The sequence below is a fragment of the Microcaecilia unicolor genome, chromosome 4 (genome assembly GCF_901765095.1).
Source record: "Microcaecilia unicolor chromosome 4, aMicUni1.1, whole genome shotgun sequence".
Classification (NCBI taxonomy): domain Eukaryota; kingdom Metazoa; phylum Chordata; class Amphibia; order Gymnophiona; family Siphonopidae; genus Microcaecilia; species Microcaecilia unicolor.
In genome coordinates this window covers 191,453,945-191,476,804 of record NC_044034.1, presented here as the reverse complement: position 1 = coordinate 191,476,804, position 22,860 = coordinate 191,453,945, and the positions used below count along the sequence as shown (strand labels likewise).

The 22,860-nt window shown below is 46.7% G+C and overlaps 1 protein-coding gene across 1 annotated transcript in view; it reads right to left on the bottom strand.

Annotated features, from left to right (window-relative positions):
* The window catches only part of OTOG (otogelin), a 706,015-nt gene extending 687,891 nt beyond the window's left edge, over positions 1 to 18,124 (bottom strand). The window contains 1 exon segment of the mRNA XM_030202446.1: positions 18,027 to 18,124. Within this exon segment, the coding sequence (XP_030058306.1) occupies positions 18,027 to 18,124 (98 nt within the window).
* Positions 18,125 to 22,860: the final 4,736 nt, after the last annotated feature.

The following is a 22,860-nucleotide window of genomic DNA, read 5'->3' as shown; positions in this document are numbered from 1 at the left end:
TGGAGGACTCGACTCCGAGGGGGGAGGGGACAGAGAGCAGAGGGGACAGACAGCACACTCCCACATGCACACAGAAGAAAACCTTGCTAGCCCCCATTTCAATTGCATCAGAAACTGGGCTTTTTTACTAGTAAAGCAATAATTCTCTCTCCCCTCTCCTCCATCCAAGTCCAGCATTTCTCCTCTCTCCCCACCAACACCCCCATCCATCCATATCCAGCAATTCTCCTCTATCACCTGCTATCCTCTCCATCCATTTCCAGCATTTCTCCCCTCTCCCCTGCCATCCATGTGCATCTCCTTCCTGTCGTCCTTCCCCTCCTTCCATGTCCAGCATATCTCCTCTCTCCCCTGCCCTCCCCTCCCATGTCCAGCGATTCTCCTCTCTCCCCTTCCCTCCCCTCTCATCCATGTCCAAAGATTCTCCTCTCTCCCCTGCCCTCTCCTTCCATCCATGTCCAGCGAATCTCTCATCGCTGACCTCTCCTCCCATCCATGTCCAGTATGTCTCCTCTCTCCCCTGCCCTCCTCTCTCATCCATGTCCAGCGATTCGCCTCTGCTCCCTGTCCTCCCCTCCATGTCCAGCATGTCTCCTCTGCCCTCCCCTCCCATCCATCCAGCAATTCTCCTCTCTCCCCTGCCCTCCCCTCCCATCCATGTCCACAGATTCTCTTTAGCCCCCTATTCTCCCCCTCCCTTCCATGTCCACTGACTCGCCCCAGCCTGCACCTGCCCCCGAGATCATTCAAACCCCAGCCCCACCTGCCCACCCTCAGCTCCCCGACTTTCCGTTCGTGCACCCGTGCTCCCTGCCTTGAAATCATCTGTTTACCCGAAGTCGCGGCGAACCGGCAGTGAAAGGAGCAGGCAGGCAGGCTCGCCTCCTCATCGTTCTCTTCCCTTTCAGTGCATCCCACCCTCGCGGAAAGGAAATTACATCAGAGGACGCACTGAGAGGGAAGGGAAGCGACGAGAAGGCAAGCTTGCCCGCCTGCCTGCTGCTTTCAAGTGCCAGTTCATCGCAACTTCGGGTAGACAAAAGATTTCAGAGCAGGGAGCAAGGGAGCGGGCAGGTGAGCCAGACCTCATAAAAAAGGTGCAGGTACACCGTACTGGCACAAAAAAGCACTGTATATACTTCCTGCCAAAAATTCATAAAAGTTTGAGTGATGCTCCGGGAAGACCTATTGTCTCTAGTAAAAATTCCTTATTTGAACCTTTATCTCAGTATTTAGATTATTTCCTGCAACCTAGAGTGCCCCTGATACCTTCTTATGTCAGGGATTCTGGCCATCTGATTCAATTACTACAGCACATTGATTAGGGGTCAGCTGAGGTGTTATTGGTCACTTTAGATGTGATCTCCCTGTATACTAAGATTCCTCAGAGGCAAGCTTTAAGAATGATTGACTGCCACTTACAACAGTTGGATTTATCTAGTGGGAAAATAAATCTCTTGAACCAGATGGCTAGGATGGTTATTAACAAAATTATTTTCAGTTTGAAGAAAGGTTTTATTTGCAAACGCATGGTATAGCCATGGGGGCCACCATAGCTCCAACTGTGGCTTCCTTATTCATGGCCGAGTTCTATTTTTTGGCCACATATTTTTCTGTGCAAATGTTTCATTGATGACATCTTTTTAGTGTGAGTAGGTACTCAGGAACTGTTGCAACAATTTTTCATCTATTTGAATGCATGTGATTAGAATATTCAGTTTGATGTCAGTGTCGGGGTGTACTACTGTGAATTATTTAGATATCACTATCCTGCTTATAATCGAAATAGAAAAACGCCTATATTGTGACCCAAATCGGGAGATAGACATTTATCTCACAAAAACGAATAAAGCGGTATAATCGAAAGCCGAATTTGGACGTTTTCAACTGCACTCCGTCGCGGATGCGGACAAAGTTGATGGGGGCGTGTCGAAGGCGTGGTGAAGCCGGAACTGGGGCGTGGTTATTGGCCGATCAGAGATGGGCGCCTCTCGCCAATAATGGAAAAAAAATATGCGTTTGTAGCGAGAATTTAGGGCACTTTTCCTGGACCCTGTTTTTCCACGAATAAGGCCCCAATAAGTGCCCTAAATGACCAAATGACCACTGGAGGGAATCGGGGATGACCTCCCCTGACTCCCCCAGTGGTCACAAACCCCCTCCCACCACAAAATATGCCATTTCACAACTTTTTATTTTCACCCTCAAATGTCATACCCACCTCCCTGGCAGCAGTATGCAGGTCACTGGAGCAGTATTAGGGGTGCAGTGGACTTCAGGCAGGTGGACCCAGGTCCATCCCCCCCCCCCCCCACCTGTTACACTTGTGCTGGTAAATGGGAGCCTCCAAACCGCCCCCCCCAAACCCACTGTACCCACATGTAGGTGCCCCCCTTCACCCCTTAGGGCTATAGTAATGGTGTAGACTTGTGGGCAGTGGGTTTTGAGGGGGATTTGGGGGGCTCAACACACAAGGGAAGGGTGCTATGCACCTGGGAGCTCTTTTACCTTTTTTTTTTTTGTTTTTGTAGAAGTGCCCCCTAGGGTGCCCGGTTGGTGTCCTGGCATGTGAGGGGGACCAGTGCACTACGAATCCTGGCCCCTCCCACGAATAAATGTCTTGGAGTATTCGTTTTTGAGCTGGGCGCTTTCATTTTCCGTTATCGCTGAAAACAAAAACGCCCACCTCACAAATTGTCGAATAAAACATGGACGTCTATTTTTTGCGGACCCGTTCTCGGAGATAAACGCCCATGGAGATAGACGTTTCCGTTCGATTATGCTCCTTCACGTCTGTTAGAGGGGGTAAGTTTGACACCACCATTTTTAGGAAGCCCACCAACATGAACATTACTTGCATTTTAAGAGCTTTCACCCTAGTAGCTTAAAGAAGGGCAATTTTTAAGGGTTATAAAAAGCTTTGTGGTGGATCTGAGGATGAGTTTAATTTTCATGCAAAAGATCTTTAGTCTAGGTTATCCTAGGAAAACAATTAGGTTGGCATGTAAATGGGCCACTAATGCCCAGATAGTAGCTTCTCAATAGTAGCCAACAAGATGAAAGGATTACATGTGTTGTACCTTTATCTATGCAAGCCCCTTGAATCAGGGAGATCATTTACCAGCATTGGCCCCTCCTTTCTTTGCATGATCTCACCAACCCCCCTCATTTTGCTTATACTAGAGGGAGGAATTTGGGTGAGATACTAGCTAACTGAAGAAACATAGTGGAGGAGTAGGCTAGTGGTTAGAGCACTGGTCTTGTAATCCAGAAGTGGCAGGTTCAAATCCCACTTCTGCTCCTTGTGATCTTGGGTAAGTCACTTAACCCTCACAAACTTAGAGTGTGAGCCCTCCTGGGACAGAGAAATATCCAGTGTATGCTACTACTGAAAAAGGTGTGAGCAAAATCTAAATAAACATAGCTTGGTGTAATCTAGACAAGAGGTCATATGGCATGTGGCCACTGTGTGTATTGCAAGCATGTGTGGCTTACCCATGAAGTTAAACATCCACTGACTGGTTATGTTATGTTTATGTTCCAGTTGAGAGCATGCACTGTTTGCAACACATCTCAGGTGGTATATCATGTGAAAAATGGTACATAGGTCATGAAAAAAGCAGGATCAAACACAGGGAACTTGAACGTCTTAGTAATTTGCACACACATAAGGCTGAGGCTCCTTTGGTTAGTTAACCATTGGGATCTGTGTCACCATACTGAGCAAGATTTAACTTTTGTTGTTTTGCTAAAAATTGATTTGAAGTGAGGGGGCAATAGTGCTGCACTACTACTAAAAAGGAACAATTCATTTTTGATTGGCAAACCATGACCCCTAGTGGTATAAAGAAAGAAATTCAGTGGCAGCTGTTGCTTTAAAACCCTGTGCTTAAATTTCCTGGTTAGGAGGGCATGTGCAATCTGTTTCATGGAGCGCATGCACTGGCATCTTGCTGAAGTGCTGGCAGGAAGTGATTGAGTCCTACTGCAGGTAGCCATTAATATAATGTTTATTGTTTTGTAGTTTGAGATTAGGGAACAATATGGGTGATTGTGGGAGGCTGAAACACTGTTTTTTATATGATTTTGATTTTTTGATTTTTGATTCATTTTGTTGTTTTGCTGTCCTGATGACGCTGCTTTGAGGAGAAACTTGGTCGCCATGTAGGCAACAAGGAATATTGTGAAGACTTGGGAACAAAGAACATTGTGAAGATTTGGAATAATTGTGAACTGCAAATTAAGAGGAGAGTTTTGTGAACTGAGCACATAAGTGGATTTAATTTTGGTTTTTGGAGTTGATTTCTAATTGATCGTGCTGGAGCTGCCTCTGAAAAAGGTTCAGTGAATATCGTATCAGAAGACATGCTTTGACATCTTTACACGTTTGCAAGAAGTCATTTGCACCAGAGGACATGTTTGCAAGATCAGTAAAACTTTACATCTATAACAACATTTTCCTGCCCTTGAACTGTATGATGTTAGTTGCACTTTATTTTTTGAAGTGTTAGGGAGGCAGGGTGGACTGGTGCAATGATGGTGGAAAGTGCAATTGTTTAGGAGCCGCTTCTCCATTGATCAATATGCATGGGGTCTGAGCACTATAATTAATTATTTTATTAATATTTTATATTTTAGTTGATTTTGATTTATTGTGTTTTTTAAACTTTTGGTTATATTTTTGAAAACCGATCTTTTTGGTACTATTGAAATATTGTTATTGATAGTTAAAATTTAATGCCAAGAAGTGCAGAGTGATGTACTTGGGGTGCAGAAACCCAAAAGAGAGATACCGAATAGGAGGGGAGAGATTAATAAGCTTGTCTCAGAAGAGGGACCTTGCGGTGTTGGTGTCCGAGGATATGAAGGTGAAGAAACAATGTGACAAGGTGACAGCCATGGCCAAAAGGATGCTAGGCTGCATAGAGAGAGGAATAACTAGCAGAAGGAGGTGTTGATGCCCCTCTACAAGTCGTTGGTGAGGCCCCACCTGGAGTATTGTGTAGAGTTTTAGAGGCCGTATCTTGCTAAAGATGTAAAAGACTGGAAGCGGTGCAAGAAAGCTACAAAAATGGTATGAGATTTGTGTTGTAAACTGTACGAGGAAAGACTCTTGCCAAACTTGGAGGAAAGGAGAAACAGGGGTGACATGATACAGACGTTCAAATATTTGAAAGGCATTAATCCTCAAACAAACCTTTTCCGGAGATGGGAAGGTGGTTGAACTAGAGGACATGAATTGAGGTTGAAGGGGGGGGGGGGGGCAGACTCAGGAGTAATGTCAGGAGTATTTTTTCACGGAAAGGGTGGTGGATACATGGAATGCTCTCCTGCGGGAGGTGGTGGAGATAAAAACGGTAATAGAATTCAAACATGAATGGGATAAACACAAAGGAATCCTGTTTAGAAGGAATGGATCCACGAAATCTTAGCGGAGATTGGGTGGCAACACCGGTAATTGGGAAGCAAAACCAGTGCTGGGCAGACTTCTAAGGTCTATGCCCTGATCGTGACTGAATAGATATGGATGGGCTAGAGTGTAAATTTTAAGGGGCTTCAACGTTAGCTTCAGAACTTTTAGTACAAGAACAGTGCTGGACAGACTTGTACAGTCTGTGCCTTGAGAAAGGCAGGGACAAATCAAACTCAGGTATACATATAAAGTATCGCATACTAAGTAAAAGAGTTTATCTGGTTGGGCAGAGTGGATGGACCGTACCAGGGCCGCCGAGAGACTGGGCCGGGCCAGGGGCAAGGCCCCCCCCCCCCCCCCCCGAGGCTGGACACTGCCACCCCTCCAACTCGTACTCAGGCACCGGCGCCGCAGTCCCCGGTCTCACACCCGCCCCCACTGTCAACAGCCCCCCTCCATCTGCCACCGGGCCCCTGCATTCAAATCGGCAGCACTCACCTCCGTGTGAAAGCGCAGCGGCAGATGGCTCCTTCGGGCCTTCCCTCCCTGTGTCCCACCACGCGGAAACAGAAGTTATATCAGATGAGGGCAGGACACAGGGAGGGAAGACCCAGAGGGAGGCGATCTGCCGCTGTGCTTTCACACGGAGGTGAGGCGCTGCCAATTTGAATGCAGGGGGCCCGGAGGCGGACGTAGAGGGGCTGTCAACGGAGCCGAGGGCGGGCGGGTGAGACCAGAAACTGCGGCACCAGGCCCCCCTTGGGGCCCGGGTCCGGGGAATTTGTCCCCCCTGACTGTCCCATGTTCTAATGACTGTAAATGTCAAGAGCAGCCCTGCAAATACCGCCCTGGCATCCACAATGGAAATTCCAAAACCAAGACAAGGAAGCTTTCCTTCAAAAGACTAAGGGGTCCTGCTTACTGCAGCTTAAAAATGGCTTACTGTAGAATGCGCTCAAGCAGCCTAAAAAACAATTTTGTGCTCGCGTGCATAAACCACATGCTAAAACAATATTTTTTGTTTTATCGCAGAGAGTGGGCATTTCTGCACTAATCAGTTAGTACAGCTGCACTACAGTGCATAAGGCCCCTTTACTAAAAAGGGATCTATGGTGGCATTTGGCATTTGCCATATACCAAGGCCCCCTTTTACCACAGCAGGTAAAAAAGGTATGTTTTTGCTTAAAAAAAGAAATAGTCGTGCACTAATCACAGGGATTGGCACGCGGCCATTTCTGGGATAGCCCTTATCACCACCTAGGTGACAGGTTAAGGGCTCCCACGCTAACCAGCTGTAATTGCGCAGCGTGCAGCACTATCTGATTACTGCCAGGTAAGCCCTGATGCTACAAAATTAAATTACTTTTGTAGCACATTTCACAGTTTGGAATCAATTGATATTGGGGGTCTTTTACTAAAGCTTAGCTCGAGTTACCTGCAGCAGGGCCCATTTTATTTACTATGAGTCCTGCTGCAGATACCTTGAGCTAAGCTTTAGTAAAATACTCCCTTTATCTCTAAATGAGCTAGTAGAACCGGACTCATTTTTGAGTTATTATTATACAGTGCCATTTCAGAAAGCACCCCTACGATCAGAATAGAGAGTTCACGTTTTGCTAATATTTTAGAACAGAATCTGCCAAGTAGAGCCTGTTCTAAAATATATGCAAGTAGAACAGGAGGAAAGTTCCAAATCCAACAAGAAACCAAACCAAGCCAAAAAACACAGTGGGCCTCCTGGAAACAAAACAAAGGGAAACTCTTTATTGGAAGGACCCGACATGGGCTGTGTTTCAGCAACCAAGCACCTGCATCAGAGGTCTAGCAAGATACAAAATTCATAATTACATACAATAAAATTTACATATATTAAACAAATTAAAATAATAAATAAATAATAACTAGATATTTAAGTCGTATTACATAAAGTGGTTAATGAATTCCCAAAGGATATTCATTGATAAAATAAACATAAATACATAAAAGATTTTAAAAAATATGAATAAGCAAAATTATTAACAAACAGTCATGAAATGCTGGTGTCCCAATGTGGTTCAAAAAAACTAATAAAAAACGCTTCTTAGCTTACCACAACAAACTTAAATATTTATGTATTGATGAATGTCATAGTGACACCACTATGGAAAGGTTTACTAAAAACAGATGACAATATACATATGTGGAGTGGAGGAGTGGCCTAGTGGTTAGAGCACCAGTCTTGCAATCCAGAGGTGGTCAGTTCAAATCCCATTGCTGCTCCTTGTGATCTTGGGTAAGTCACTTAACCCTCCATTGCCTGAGGTACAAACTTAGATTTTGAGCCCTCCTGGGACAGAGAAATATCCAGAGTACCTGAATGTAACTCACCTTGAGCTACTACTGAAAAGGTTGTGAGCAAGAATCTAAATAAATATGTTATGAACTGTTACAAAGCAAGAGTGACTAAAGCAGGGGCGTATCTGAACTGCGGCGGTAGGGGGGGCCAGGGCCAGAGAGGGGGGGCACATTATAGCCCCCCCCCCCCGCCGCCGCCATTGCCGATCCCCCTCCCCCCAGCCGCTGCCATTGCTAACCCTCCCCCTCCGTTGCTCGCCTACCTTCGCTGGCGGGGGACCCCAACCCCCGCCAGCCGAGGTCCGCGTCCTCCTGCCGCTGCCGCTGCCGGCTGCCTTTGGTCCTTTCATTCTTCCATTGAAGCTGGCGCCGACGAAAAAGTTTCTTTTGAATCTGACGTCGCTGCACGTTGCACGTTGTACGTGCAGGACGTCAGACTCAGAAACAATTTCTGAGTCTGACGTCCTGCACGTACAACGTGCAGCGACGTCAGACTCAAAAGAAACTTTCGTCGGCGCCAGCTTCAATGGAAGAATTAAAGGACCAAAGGCAGCCGGCAGCGGAAGGAGGACGCGGACCTCGGCTGGCGGGGGTTGGGGTCCCCCGCCAGCGAAGGTAGGCGAGCAACGGAGGGGGAGGGTTGGCAGCGGTAGGGGGGTCCAGGGCGAAATCTGCGGGGGCCCAGGCCCCTGAGGCCCCACGCAGATACGCCCCTGGACTAAAGTGCATGAAAATAACATGAATCCTTGTAATAATTCGAATTATGAAAGTGATATCACTTTGTAATAAATGTCCACATAAAAAGTTTAAAAATGTGTGTGTGCTCACTTAAAACAACCAATGTATCATATGAAAGATACCTATCACACTCCACTGTACTTACAACATACAAAAGTGACTCACACCTTTTTCAGTAGTAGCTCAAGGTGAGTTACATTCAGGTACTCTGGATATTTCTTGTCCCAATCAGCTGTGTAGAAAAGTGGCTTAATACAGTCCTAGAGATAGGTTTTACAGCAAAAATATTCCACAAGTTTTAAGTTTAAACCCACCCACCCCAAGACTGACACTTCCTAAATAGCTATTCTAAATACACTACTTATCACAAATTAACTCCACCCTAATTACAACTGACTCAGATTGCTGAGGAGTAAAGTTAATCTTGCACACTGTTAAGCCCCATCATAAAATACCTGTTCATACTCATTCCAACAAATCAGGATGACTTCTATTCTCTGTAATAATTGTGGCGCTTTAGTTTCAAGGCCAATCATCTGGAGACTAAAGGCTTGTCCTATCTGTCATCAGCTCGCTAGTTTAAAACAGGAGCTCAGTAAAGTAAAGCAGGAATTAGATGCAATTAAAGCAACTTCTAAGACTGCACAAAATCATACTGCACAGAATCAAGCCAAATTCACACCACTGCCTCAAAGGATAAAACCACCTAAGAATAGATGGTTCACAGTAGGCTCAGGCAGACTTCATTATGTGACACAGAGACATCCGCCCTCAAAAGTGTTGCAGAATTCTTTTGCTCCATTACAGCACTGTGATGTTCCTGAAAATAGAACTGAGGCAGAAGAAACAGCAAAAGCAATGAAGGTGGAACAAAAAGATATGAAGGTACCCAAAGACAAAAAACACCCCCAAATCACTAATGTTGAAATACATACCAGGAAATGTAGATGGAAAGCGATGACCACAAATGCTCGCAGTCTAAGCAATAAAGTTCATGACCTTCAAGCCCTGATGTTGGAGGCAGACTTAGACATTGTTGCAATCACAGAGACATGGCTCAATGGTTCCCACGAATGGGATGCAAACATACCAGGCTATAATCTATTTAGAAAGGATAGAGAGGGTCGTAAAGGTGGAGGAGTAGCTCTGTATTTGAGAAATGATATCGAGGCAACTGAAATGACAGGGACCTGGGGAAAGGAAGAAGCAATATGGATCACCTTAAAAAGAGATGATAAAACCTCTGTACACATGGGTGTTGACTACAGACCTCCGACACAATTGCAGGAACTAGATAACGATCTGATCACAGATATTCAAAAGTTGGGAAAGAAGAGAGAGGTGCTGTTGCTGGGAGATTTCAATCTGCCGGATGTAGATTGGAAGGTTCCGTCTGCGGAATCGGAAAGAAGTAGAGAGATCATGGATGCTTTTCAAAGTGCTCTGCTCAAATGGTGACGGAACCCACGAGGGAGAAAGCAACGCTGGATCTGGTGCTCACAAATGGGGATAGTGTATCAAATATCAGAGTGGGTGCCCACCTGGGCAGCAGTGACCATCAAACGGTTTGGTTTGATATGATAGCTGAAGAGGAGGTCAGCCACTCAAAACTCAAAGTCCTGGATTTCAAGCGTGCTGACTTTAGTAAAATGGGGGAATACCTGAGGAAGGAGCTGATGGGCTGGGAGGACGACCAAGAGGTGGAAGGACAGTGGTCCAGACTGAAAGAAGCTATAAATAGGGCCATAAACCTTTATGTAAAGAGAGTAAATAAAAGCAAGAGAAAAAGGAAACCGATATGGTTCTCCAAGCAAGTGGCTGAAAAAATAAAGGCTAAAGAAGTACAGAAGTACAGAAAAACTCAAGAAGAGGAACACGGAGAGGAATACCAGATAAAACTGAAAGACGCAAAGAGAGAGATATGTCTGGTGAAAGCGCGAGCGGAAGAACAAATGGCTAGAAAGGTAAGGAGAGGTGACAAAAATTTCTTCAGGTATATTAGTGAAAGGAGAAAGACTAAAAAGGGAATTGTGAGACTGAAAGATGCTGCGAACCGCTATGTAGAAAATGATGAAGAAAAAGCAAATTTGCTAAACAGATACTTTTGTTCTGTTTTCACAGAAGAAAATCCTGGAGAAGGACCGCAATTGACTGACAAAAGTACATATGAAAGTGGAGTGGATATAGCACCGTTCATTGAAGAGAGTGTGTATGAACAACTTGAAAATCTAAAGGTGGACAAAGCCGTGGGACCGGACGGGATCCACCCCAGGATATTGAAGGAGCTCAGAGAGGTTCTGGTGGGTCCTATTAAAGATGTGTTTAATAAATCCTTAGAGACGGGAGAGGTTCCGTGGGAGTGGAGAATGGCGGATGTGGTCCCTCTTTACAAAAGTGGTGATAGGAAAGAAGTTGGAATCTACAGGCCGGTAAGCCTCACTTCGGTTATTGGAAAAGTAATGGAAGCGATGCTGAAGGAAAGGATAGTGAATTTCCTGGAAACCAACAAGTTGCAAGATCCGAGACAACATGGTTTTACCAAAGGGAAATCGTGCCAAACGAATCTCATTGAATTCTTTGACTGAGTGACCTGACAATTAAATCAGGGACATGCTATGGATATAATCTATTTAGATTTCAGCAAAGCTTTTGACATGGTTCCCCACAGTAGGCTCTTGAATAAACTAGATGGGCTGAAAATAGGACCCAAAGTGGTGAACTGGATTAGGAACTGGTTGACGGACAGACGCCAGAGGGTGGTGGTGAATGGAATTCGCTCGGATGAGGGAAAGGTGAGGAGTGGAGTGCCTCAGGGATTGGTGCTGGGGCCCATTCTGTTCAATATATTTGTGAGTGACATTGCCGAAGGGTTAGAAGGTAAAGTTTGCCTTTTTGCGGATGATACTAAAATTTGTTACGGAGTGGACATCCGGGAGGGAATGGAAAACATGAAAAAGGATCTGCGAAAGCTAGAAGAATGGACTAAGGTTTGGCAATTAAAATTCAATGCGAAGAAATGCAAAGTGATGCATTTAGGGAGTAGAAATCCACGGGAGAAGTATGTGTTAGGCGGTGAGAGTCTGATAGGTACGGACAGGGAGAGGGATCTTGGGGTGATAGTATCTGAGGATCTGAAGGTGACGAAACAGTGTGACAAGGCTGTGGCCGTAGCTAGAAGGTTGCTAGGCTGTATAGAGAGAGGTGTGACCAGCAGAAGAAAGGAGGTGTTGATGCCCCTGTATAAGTCGTTGGTGAGGCCCCACCTGGAGTACTGTGTTCAGTTTTGGAGGCCGTATCTTGCGAAAGATGTAAAAAAAATAGAAGCGGTGCAGAGAAAAGCTACGAGAATGGTATGGGATTTACATTACAAGACGTATGAGGAGAGACTTGCGGACCTGAACATGTATACTCTGGAGGAAAGGAGAAACAGGGGTGATATGATACAGACGTTCAAATATTTGAAAGGTATAAATCCGCAAACGAACCTTTTCCAGAGATGGGAAGGAGACATGAAAGGAGATTGAAGGGGGGCAGACTCAGGAAAAATGTCAGGAAGTATTTTCTCACGAAGAGAGTGGTGGATACTTGGAATGCCCTACCGCGGGAGGTGGTGGAGATGAAAACGGTAACGGAATTCAAACATGCGTGGGATAAACATAAAGGAATCCTGATCAGAAGGAAGGGATCCTCAGAAGCTTAGCCGAGATTGGGTGGCAGTATAGAGCTGCGTGAGTCTGGTAGTGCCTTGGAAATGTTGAGTAGTAGTAGTAGAGCTGGGGGGGGGGGGGGGGGCTGGTGGTTGGGAGGCGGGGCTACAGCTGGGCAGACTTATACGGTCTTTGCCCTGACAATGGCAGATAAAAATCAAGGTAAGGTATACACAAAACGTAGCACATGAGTTTATCTTGTTGGGCAGACTGGATGGTCCGTTCAGGTCGTTTTCTGCCGTCATCTACTATGTTACTATGTTACTATGAGAGGCATAATCGAAAGGTTGTCCAAGTACGAATTAGGACGCCCTTGCGAAGGCGGGTAAAATCAGGTAGGTATAATCGAAAAGTAATATGGACGTCCATTGATAATTGATTATCGCAGTTCAAAACGGCCAAAGAACGGCCGGACAAAGGGTAGTAAAAAGGGCGCCCTACAATCGATTATCGCAGTTGGAAACGACCAAATCTGTCCCGCACAAACTATAGTAAAAACAATGTACCTAGTTGTTCCGCAAGTACAGTGCATGCAGTTCCGGACATCCAGGTACGGGAAATATGAGAAGCGTCAAATACAGAAATCAAGGACGTGTTCCTCACAGAACTGCCGAAGGATCATGCAGGCCCACCGAACGTTCCTCACGAAAGCACGTCCCTCACGCATGGGCGTCCGTATAAGGCGACGCCATGTTTTCTATCGGTTATTCACTAAGAAACATGGAGCTCCGTAGAGAGACTAATTATAGTGAGGCAGGGAGCCTGCTGCTCGTGCAGCTATGCCTTAGGCACTGCCACAGGCTCTTCCTCCACCACCACCACCTGCCCCCTAGGATTGACTCTATTAGAGCCTGGTCCCACATCAGGGACAGGCTGGAAAGATAAGTGTTTGCTCCCCCCCCCCATGGCTATCAGGTCCCGCTCCTGTAGCTACACATTTAAGAGCTCCGTCATCAATGTAAGCACTAACTTGAGTCTGCATTCAAGGATAATGAGTAATATGTGTACATGCATAATCATTAATAAAATGTATGTACTAGAAAGGAAAAGAATCCCTACAAAATGCATACAAACGGTACTCTCTGGCCTCATGGCCACCTCAATGACATCACCTGTACCAATGTAATGCCCCCCCCCCCCCCCAAATCAGTGTTGTGCGCTTGTGCTATTCGATTGCCAAATGAATTTCTGTGCTGAAGGCAAGAAGGCCCATCCCCTGACTCCTGCTGTACAAACTTAGATCTTGTAGATGATTCGGGATTCACAGGGACCTGGAGTCCCTCCGGAGGAGGTTCCGGCAAGTGAGGCGGGAGAGCCCTGAAATAATCAGGGCAGTGCGATGGCGCCTGAGGGCTCGACGTACGTATTAACAACAGGACACCTGTACTCCTGTGTAAATTTCGTTATGTAATAATGCAAGTGTCCTGTACAATATCAGTTCCCATGTGGCTAATAGGCAACGAGTAAGTCATAACACCTCTGTACCAGATCAACGCCTGAGGTTGCAGCTACCCTCCCATGAGTGTGGCTGCAACTTCCAACTAACCTCCTCTGAGATGAATGAGAAGACATGCCTCACTTCTGTATCCCCCTTTCTGGGGTGGGTGGGTACTGTTTCATGGTATTCCTGCCTGAGGTCCTACTCTTAGTGGATGTCATTGCCTCATATTAAAGTTATGTGCTAACCCCGCTCTGCCCCCCCACAAAACAATACAAAGAACAAAACAGGTCATCCAACCCTAGTCACAAATCATTATGCAAACATGCTGGTGACCAATGAGTGTGGTCTGCCAACATACTCTATCTTGTGTGTTCTGTGTCAGACCAGCTTCCAAGGTTCCCTATCATGTCATCTCATGCATCTCACACCCCATGGGTAAAGCCCAGGGGTCACCACACCTTTCCCCATCCCCCGCCTCAGGTCACCCAGCTCCTGCACCATGCAAGCCATGTTGGATGCGCTGCTCTCAACCACAATCCTTTTACATACACAGGGCGCCAGCAGCAACAGGAGGAGGAGGTGGCTGAGGAGGGCCAGGAGGAGGTCGAGGAGGCCGTGATGGAGGAGGCCCCACCACCTGCAGCCCCATCCCCTTCCCCATCTCCATCCCCTGACCCATCCTCTTCCCCAGCTCCATCCCCTCCTCCAGCCCCAGCTCCATCTCCTTCCCCAGCTCCATCCCCTGCTCCAGCCCCCCCAGCCCTGCGCCTCCTGCAGCAGCTGGTAGATGGCAGAACCAGGCCACTGAGGGTGCTTGTGGTGCTGCTCATTACCCTGCTACAAAGGGCTTTGCAAAGAGGGCGTAGCCACCCTTGAAAGACTTTGGGGGGGGGGGGGGGGAAGTTGTACACAGTTTTGTAAAATATACATTTCATAGATTTCATATAACAGGGTGTGTGTGTCTCTTCCTTGTGCACTACATATTATCAAATGCTGGTGTTGATGTGAGAGGAGGCAGCAATATGGATTGCATGACATGTGAACTGTGAAAAAGGAAATGTGGTACATATTGGTGATAAGTGTGGCCATACAGAAGTCCACCTGTTCATTCCAACCTGCATGGCTGTATGAGCAGGGGGTGGGGGAGGCTGGGTGGCCATTTCTGTTGAGGAACACAAATGGCCATCCAGCCTCTCTCCCCCCTTACCATAGAGCCCCACACCACAGAGTGATGTAAATAATAGATTTGTTGTCTGGCACTAGTGATCTGCCATCTAGAAACTTGCAGATAACCCTAGGTAGTGCATAGACAATGTTTGCTCTATGATCACCAGACACCCTTACCCACAACCACACCACATTGGTGGGGGCCATGAAGAAGCTACAAACAGCTGGCTCATCTTTTCACATTGAGCAATGGTATATAGTGCTGAGGAGAAAAGGGAGAACAATAGTAAAAGCATTAGATGGATGTTTACTTCATCACAATTGCAATATAACACAACAGGTACAGAAGGGCACATAAACATATATGTTTCTAGTTATTTAGATTACAGCTTGCTCAGTAGTAGCTCAAAGTGAGTAACATTCAGATGTTCTGGATATTTCTCAGTCCCACAAGGGCTCTAAATTTGCACCTGAGCCTTTTGGGGATAAGTGACTGGGCCAAGATCCCAACAAGCAACAGTGGGATTTGAACCTGCAACCTTTGGAGTGCAAGACCAAGTGCTCTAACCACTAGGCCACTGCAGCCACCAGGTCGTAGCCACCTGCAGATAATTTGGGTTAGGAACTGTAACCACAAACCCTCTCCCTCACCATGACGTAAGGGCTCAGTAGGCAGTACCTGTGGCCACCTTGAAAATAGTGTGCAGGCTACATTTTAGAAATGTTGATGTTCCATAACTATGGAGGACTGTAGGACTGTGTTCAATAACCTGTTGAACACATTCATTGCATATTCTTCCCCCCTGCCCCTCCCAGCAACCTTGAGAATGGGTGGGCACGTTATAAATGGGGACTGGGGTTCACCACATAAAGAAGGATGGAACCTACCGGGATGCAGTACAGCAGCTCCAACGCCTGCAGCACTGCAGTGAGGACCTACGGCACAACCACACAGTACAGCCCTGATGGTCTGCAACCATCACTGCTCCAACCACTGCATAGCAACCAGCAACCTGGTGCAAATAGAGGTCAGAGTTGAATGCAGAGTACATACAGTGAATGGAGAGTCCTTGATCATGAGCAGAAAGAGAAGTGGTGGCTGAGAAGTATGAGCTTACCTTGAATTTGTGTTTCAAGATTGTGTACATTATTGGTGTGTCTTCTTTCTATCTCCTGGACCAGTAGCTCAATTTGCGGCTCAGTGACATGACCCTTACCGGTGGGTGCTTGCTTTGGTGCCATTGTACCAATCTCTTCGCTGCCCCAGACTGGCTGCTACAACCAGGCAGAGAGAATGGGAGACAGTAAGGGAGGCTCAAGGGATGTGGAAGACTGCAAACGGAAGTGGTGGTGGCTGAGGGCAACCACAAATAACAACCCCCCAAAATAAACACGTGTACAAAAGCATACAGTGCCAAAAACAAAGGTTAGTATAAGTGAAGCTAAAACACTTTGAAATAATGTAAAGAAAAACCGCAACGGTGCAAGCACAGAGAATGCCGTTTTAAAGGGCCATCAATAAAGGGAATGCAGCTGGGGACGCCCATAGTTCTCCACCCATAATCAAAATAACACGGCCCAAATCGTTAGGGCAGCTGGACACATTTAGGAATTTTGTGCATAATCGAAATTAGTCCGCCCAACTAAGGCCCGCCTATCCCGTACCTCCATGGGCATTCCTGCCGACTATTTAGACGCCCCTCTCCGTATTATCGAAACCCATTGGTACAATGCCGCCACGCCAGCCCCTGACCCGGAAGGGTAATTTCAGTGATGGTGAAGTCGAACAGGAGATCGAGCAAAGACACAGCAATCTCTTCGCTCCCACAGGCCAGAGGCTGGCTGCAACTACAAAGCAGCGCGAATGGGAGGCGGTAAGAGACCGCCTGAATGCAGTCTTCCATTGTGGGAGAGACGTTGAAGACTGCAAACGCAAGTGGCGCAAGCTGAGGCGGGATGTGAGGAGGAAGGCTGGTGGCAACCCCCCAGCAGATGACACCGCAAACCTCACCCCCGTGGAGGGCATGATTCACGGCCTCTTACCCCAGGAAGGCATCCACGGGATCGGGTCCCTTGACACCTCTGCACAGCCTGAGGGCTCAGGTAGGTAGACCATTATGAAGCTGGGGTATCTGTTGTGCTGCACTTCGTGTTACACAAGTGGGGGGCAGGTGGGGGGAGGAGTTTCAGCAATGTGTGGCTGTGACTGCCTTCATATCTAGACTAAAAGCCTACCTTTATGATGCTGTGTTTACCTCCTAACCACTACTCTCTTGCTCAGTACCCTTACTCACTATGCCCACCTTAGTAATTCCCTTACCTCTTACTTGTCCTGTGTCTTTTAATTAGATTGGAAGCTGTATTTGATTAGTGGTAGTAGTAGTGTGTGTAGGTTACTACTGTTTCACAGCTTTGGGGCCCTTCCCCACTCCCTCCTCTTTTCCCCTCACCAAACTCTACATATTTCCTTCCCACACCTCTGTGCTCTAGTCACTGTGGGCCACATGCATGAAATGTAAGGAGCCAGTAACCTGGTTCATAAAGCAGTTCTAGGCAGTCTAGCAAGTCAGTACTAAAATAAGACATGCTCAAATGTCCTTCACTTTAACAAATATGCAACAAACAGCTTGTCCACAATTTGTGAGCAGTGTCCTTCTCTTGGCTCTCCGTCCACCACCTCTACCCAGCTGCCTGTGGGGCTCTCTTTCACAACAGTGCCAATCCCATTCCTCCTCACCATCTCTTTGCTGGGTCATCAAGTGTTGGGGCAATGTATATGAATGCTGAAAGACAAAAGTTATTTTCACCAACACACTTCCTCCCCTTGTACTATACAGGTGATGACTCTGTTGAGGCTGGCCCTAGTGGCCTGCAGTCCCAGCAAAGCGGTACAGCAGCAGTAGAGGCTCAACCTCCACCACCTGCAGAAGCAGCAGTAGAGGCTCTACCTCCACCACCTGCAGCAGCAGAAGCAGCAGTAGAGGCTCAACCTCCACCACTGCACCAGCAGCAGCAGCAGTAGAGGCTCAACCTATACCACCTGCACCAGCAGCAGTAGTAGAGGCTGTCCCTCCACCACCTGTAGCCTTTGCTGATGAAGAGGATGAAGAAAGGGGGGCAGCTCCTCGCCAGAGGCCATCCAGCCAGAGGAGGCAACTACTGCGCATGGCCACTCAATTGCTGCGGAACAATGTGCACATGGAGGAGTACCGGCGGCAGAAATTACAGCTGCAGCGGGAAGCACTCCAGGCACAGCGGGAAGCCCACCAGGAAGTGCTCCAGGCACAGCGAGAAGCCCACCAGGAAGTGCTCCAGGCCCAACATGCTATGCGCCAGCAACTCCAACGGCTGGAGCACAGCATCGAGGGCCTGCGCCCTGACCTCACACCACCTACTCCAGCCGTGAGGCAGCACCAACAACTGGCGTCCACTTCCTCCAGTGGCCAACAACCACCAGCTAAGAGGTGGACCTTGAGATCGTCCGCCTCCCCAGCCACTGGTGCAGCATCCACCACACCAGCTCCCCTTCTGGGTCCTATGGCTAGGTTACAGCCCACAAGGTGGCCGGACTTCCACAGGGCAGCCAAGGCAGCAGGCTGCTGTGTGGAGACAGAGGAGGACAGTGGGAGCAGCCCATCAGAGGAGATTGAACAGACTTCCCCTGCATTGGTTGGAGGGGACGGGGGAGGGGACGGGGAAAGTGATGGGACATGCTGGAGTGGAGGGTGAGGGTTGGTGGGAGGGGGGTGGAGTGGTGGTGGTGTTATGTAAATACTTATGTGATTGATAGAAATAAATGTCAACTTACTGTCACAGAAAACTTGTTTTGATGAGTCTTTGTCTGGCTCTGACCCCCAGCTGGTGAGCAGTGAGCTGTGCTCTGTGGGCAGGAGGTGGAGGGGGCTCCTGATCCTGCTCATCTGGGGCCTGCTCCTCTGGTGGCTGTGGCTCCTCTGGGAGGGCCTGCCCTCTGCGCAGGGCCAAATTGTGTAACATGCAGCAGGTCACGAAGATCTTGGCCACCTTTTGGGGGCTGTACAGGAGCTCCCCTCCAGAACGGTCCAGACAGCGGAAATGGTTCTTCAGTAGCCCAAAGGTCCGCTCAATGATCCCAGGGGTGCTCCAATGTCTGGTGTATGTCTCTTCTGACCCTGGTTATGAGTAGCCTCGGTCACCTTTGGGAAGAAACAGAATGAGAAAGATGAGTGTGTATTGTTTGGAGCGGGTACCTTGTGGGGGGGGGGGGGGTGAGAATAGTGGGTTGTGGAGTGAGCTGGAGGAAGACAGTGCTGAGGGTTGCCAAGTGGAGGAGGTATAGTTCGGGTAGATCCATGCTGCACTTACCTAGTAGCCATCCACCGGTGATCTACCCTTGCTCAAACCTCCAGAAGATGCCCGAGTGCTGCAGTACATATGCATCATGGGTCGAACCAGGGTAGCGGGCACACACATCTATGATCTCCCCCTGGGCATCACACACCACTTGCACGTTCATCAAGTGAAATGCCTTACAGTTTCTGTAAGTGGCCTCTCGTGCCCGGGGGGAAGGGGGTCTCAATGCAGCATGTGTGCAGTCAATCACACCTATAACTGAGGGGACGTGAGATACAGCATAGAAGGCAGCCATGTTGTTGTGCAGGGCCTGGGGGTTGCTGGGGAAAGTGATGTAATAAGAGGTGTGGGTAAGGAAAGCATCCAGGAAGTGGGTGAGACAGTTTGAAATAGAAGCCTGGGTAAGACCTGTGTTAACAGCTAATACAGACTGGAAACTCCCAGTGGCCAGAACAGAGAGAGATGCAGTGATTTTGAGGTGGACACAGATGGGGTTATTTCTACGGGTCCTGGCCTGAAGGAGGGGTTGGAGCTGCTCACAAAGCTGCTGAATGGTCGTCCTATCGAAACGGTACCTTGTCAGACACTGCTGGTCAGTGAGGTCTAAGAAAGTGGTGCGCGGTTTAAACACTCGGGGCCGTGAGTACCTCCTGCGGTGTGTGGCCTCTCTCCAACATGCAAGCCGCCAGTGAATTTAGTGCCTCCATTTCCCCACCAGTGCTAGTAGTAGTAGTCAAACAACAGCACCACATAGAAGCTCACTCCCACCACACCCTCTGGCCACTCACTCGCCAAACACGAAATGACTGTGCTCACACAAACAGCTGCAGCAGTACAGGGAAGAAAGAGACAAACGGAGGTAAGGGAATCCAATATAAAAGTGGGAACAGTGAATGGTGAGGGGAAGGGCTGACAGAGGAAGGAGTAGTGGTATCTGGGTTTGGGGGCTAGAAGGGGTAGGGAAAGGTGAACAGGTAAAACACACACGAGGCAGGTGAGGTTGAAAACGTTCCGACTAGGGCACACAGACAAAGGTAACAGGTACTCAACACACTCAGCTTTCTCTGCAACCAACAATTCAGCTCTCCCAACAACAATCTCGCCACTCTCCAACTCCACACAATTGCTAATGGGTCTAAAGACAATTTCCCCCTTACTGTGGTCACTTTTATTTCAGGTCTAACCAATGACACCCATGTTCCCGCCCATGCAAAACCATTTCGCTATCCGTTATACGTTGGAGGCGGCCATCTCGTAACGCCGCCTCTAACACGCCCCAACACGCCCCTTGTCAGAACATCCGTACCTGGGCGTTTGCGCGCTGACAGCGCACTGAAAGTCCTGTTTCGATTATTAGGTTTGGGCGCCCTTTGCTCATGGAAACGTCTATATGCCTTTTGGGTCGCAATCTGCCCATCACTTTTGAAAATAAGGCGGTATGTATACTAATATACACAAAATATATGGAGGAATGGATATATGCAACATAAGTTACATGTGTGCAAGAGCATCAATTTTAAAATGAAAAATTTCTAAATTATCAATGGGTACAACAAAAGAGAGGGAACGAAGTACAAACTAAAGTCCAAACAAAAAAAACAGCACCACGGGCCTTTAAAAATGAAACACAGTTCTTTAATGAATGAACCTTGACAAAAAGACCCGACACGGGCTGTGTTTCGGTGACTAGCACCTGCGTCAGGGGTCACAGTGATGACGTGGAAAACTTGGGGAATAACTCGAATATATTCCTCTACAATATATTATTCCTTACCCCACGTCTCATATAGTAAAAGCTACAAAGCACCAAGGCACTTTCACTTTCTGTATACAGAAAGTGGTTACCTTGCACAGCTTTTAGTTGGGCAATAACTGGACATTTTCAGCAGCACTAACTGGTTAAGAGCCCCTGAATATGACCAATTAGCTCTGAATAAGCAATGTAACCAGCCAATAGCCATTTATGGCTGAATAAATCTCTTTGAATATCAACATCTTATTTTTTAGGCCAGCCCTATTCCCACCCAAAAACACACCCAGATGCATGTTTTTCAGTTTTATACATGTGTATCCCAGCTTTGTAAAATGGGGATTTAGACATGTATGCAATATAAACATCAAAGCTGCTTGTTTAGTTTTTCAAATCTTACAGGGCTTCACCTCTGAACTGCTGACTAAGACCACTTTGCTATATCTGGTCCAGTCTAACAGACTGAAACAACAACTAATGCTAGCATCACCATTTGAAAAGACAATTCGAAATCAGAAGATTTTCAGGTCTCTAATCCCCGTACTTGGAGTCAAAATATGGAACTCTCTACCAATTCCCATCAGAAGAGAAAACAGCTACCTCATCTTCAGGAACAGGCTAAAAACCTCTCTCTTCCCAAAGACTGCCTCATAATAATCCATCATGACTTCTACTTCCTAGTATCATCCATTATCCTTTCCTTTAATGTTTTTAGTCTCATACATTACACCAATGTATGAGACTACTATAAATCATTTCTATAGCGCTACCAGTCTCTAACGTTTCTCATACCTCACACTAACACTATCTGCTTTTGTCTCACCTAGAATGTAAACCGCATTGAACCCTGGAAAGGGGATATTAGCGGTATACAAGAATTGAATTGAATTCAATCTAAATGCCAGTTTGTGTATATCCCAGCTTTGTAAAATGGGGATTTAGATGTATATGCAATAAAAACATCTAAATGCCGTTTATGCACATGTAAAAAGTGAATGGAGTGATTATAAATTTAGTAACATAGTAAATGATGGCAGATAAAGACCAGCATGGCCCATCCTGTCTGCCCAGTGCGGTTGTTATAAAAAAACAAAACTTAAATGGTTGCATATGTGTTTGTATGTCAACTGGTGATTAGATGGCAACTCCAACTGTATCAACTAAGGCTGGTGCTGGGCTGGCTTGTATGAGTCCCACATATAGCAATCTGGTGTAGGATGGGCTGGAGAGAGCTTTAATGGAAACTCCAGTAATTTGGAATGTGAGGACAGTGTTGGGCAGACTTTTATAGTCTATGTCCTGCAAACGACAAGACAGATTCAGATAGGCTGGAGTGGGCTTTAACAGCAACTCCAGTATTTGCATACTTGTCCTTTAGATTGTAAGCTCCTTTGAGCAGGGACTGTCCTTCTTTGTTTAAAATTGTACAGCGCTGCGTGACCCTGGTAGCGCTTTAGAAATGTTAAGTAGTAGTAGTAGTATTTGGAACATAAGGACAGAGCCAGGAGAACTTCTACAGTGTATGTCCCAGAAACACCAAAGAAAGACCATAATCAAGTATATAATATCACATTCATTGTTGATTTAATCTTGAATTGATAATGAATATGACTGTTGGGCAGACTGGATGGGCCATTCAGATCTTGCAAGATAAGTAAAACTTTATATCTAAAATCCCTCTGGTTTCCTGCCCTTGAACTTACTATGCTACTATCAGGCTCATTTTCAAAAGAGAAAAACGTCCAACAAGTGACACAAGTCTGAATTTGGACGTTTATCCCACAAAAACGTCCAAATCAGTATTTTCAAAACGTCTTTTTAAATGTTTTTCTCTGAAGTCCGTCATAAGGATGTCTAAATCTCAATAACCACTAATAACTATATAATCCAGTATCATAATCTTTATTAAATACAGAATTTATCATAAAATATCACATAAAATATTCATTACACATCTAATCACCATTCATTCATCTCA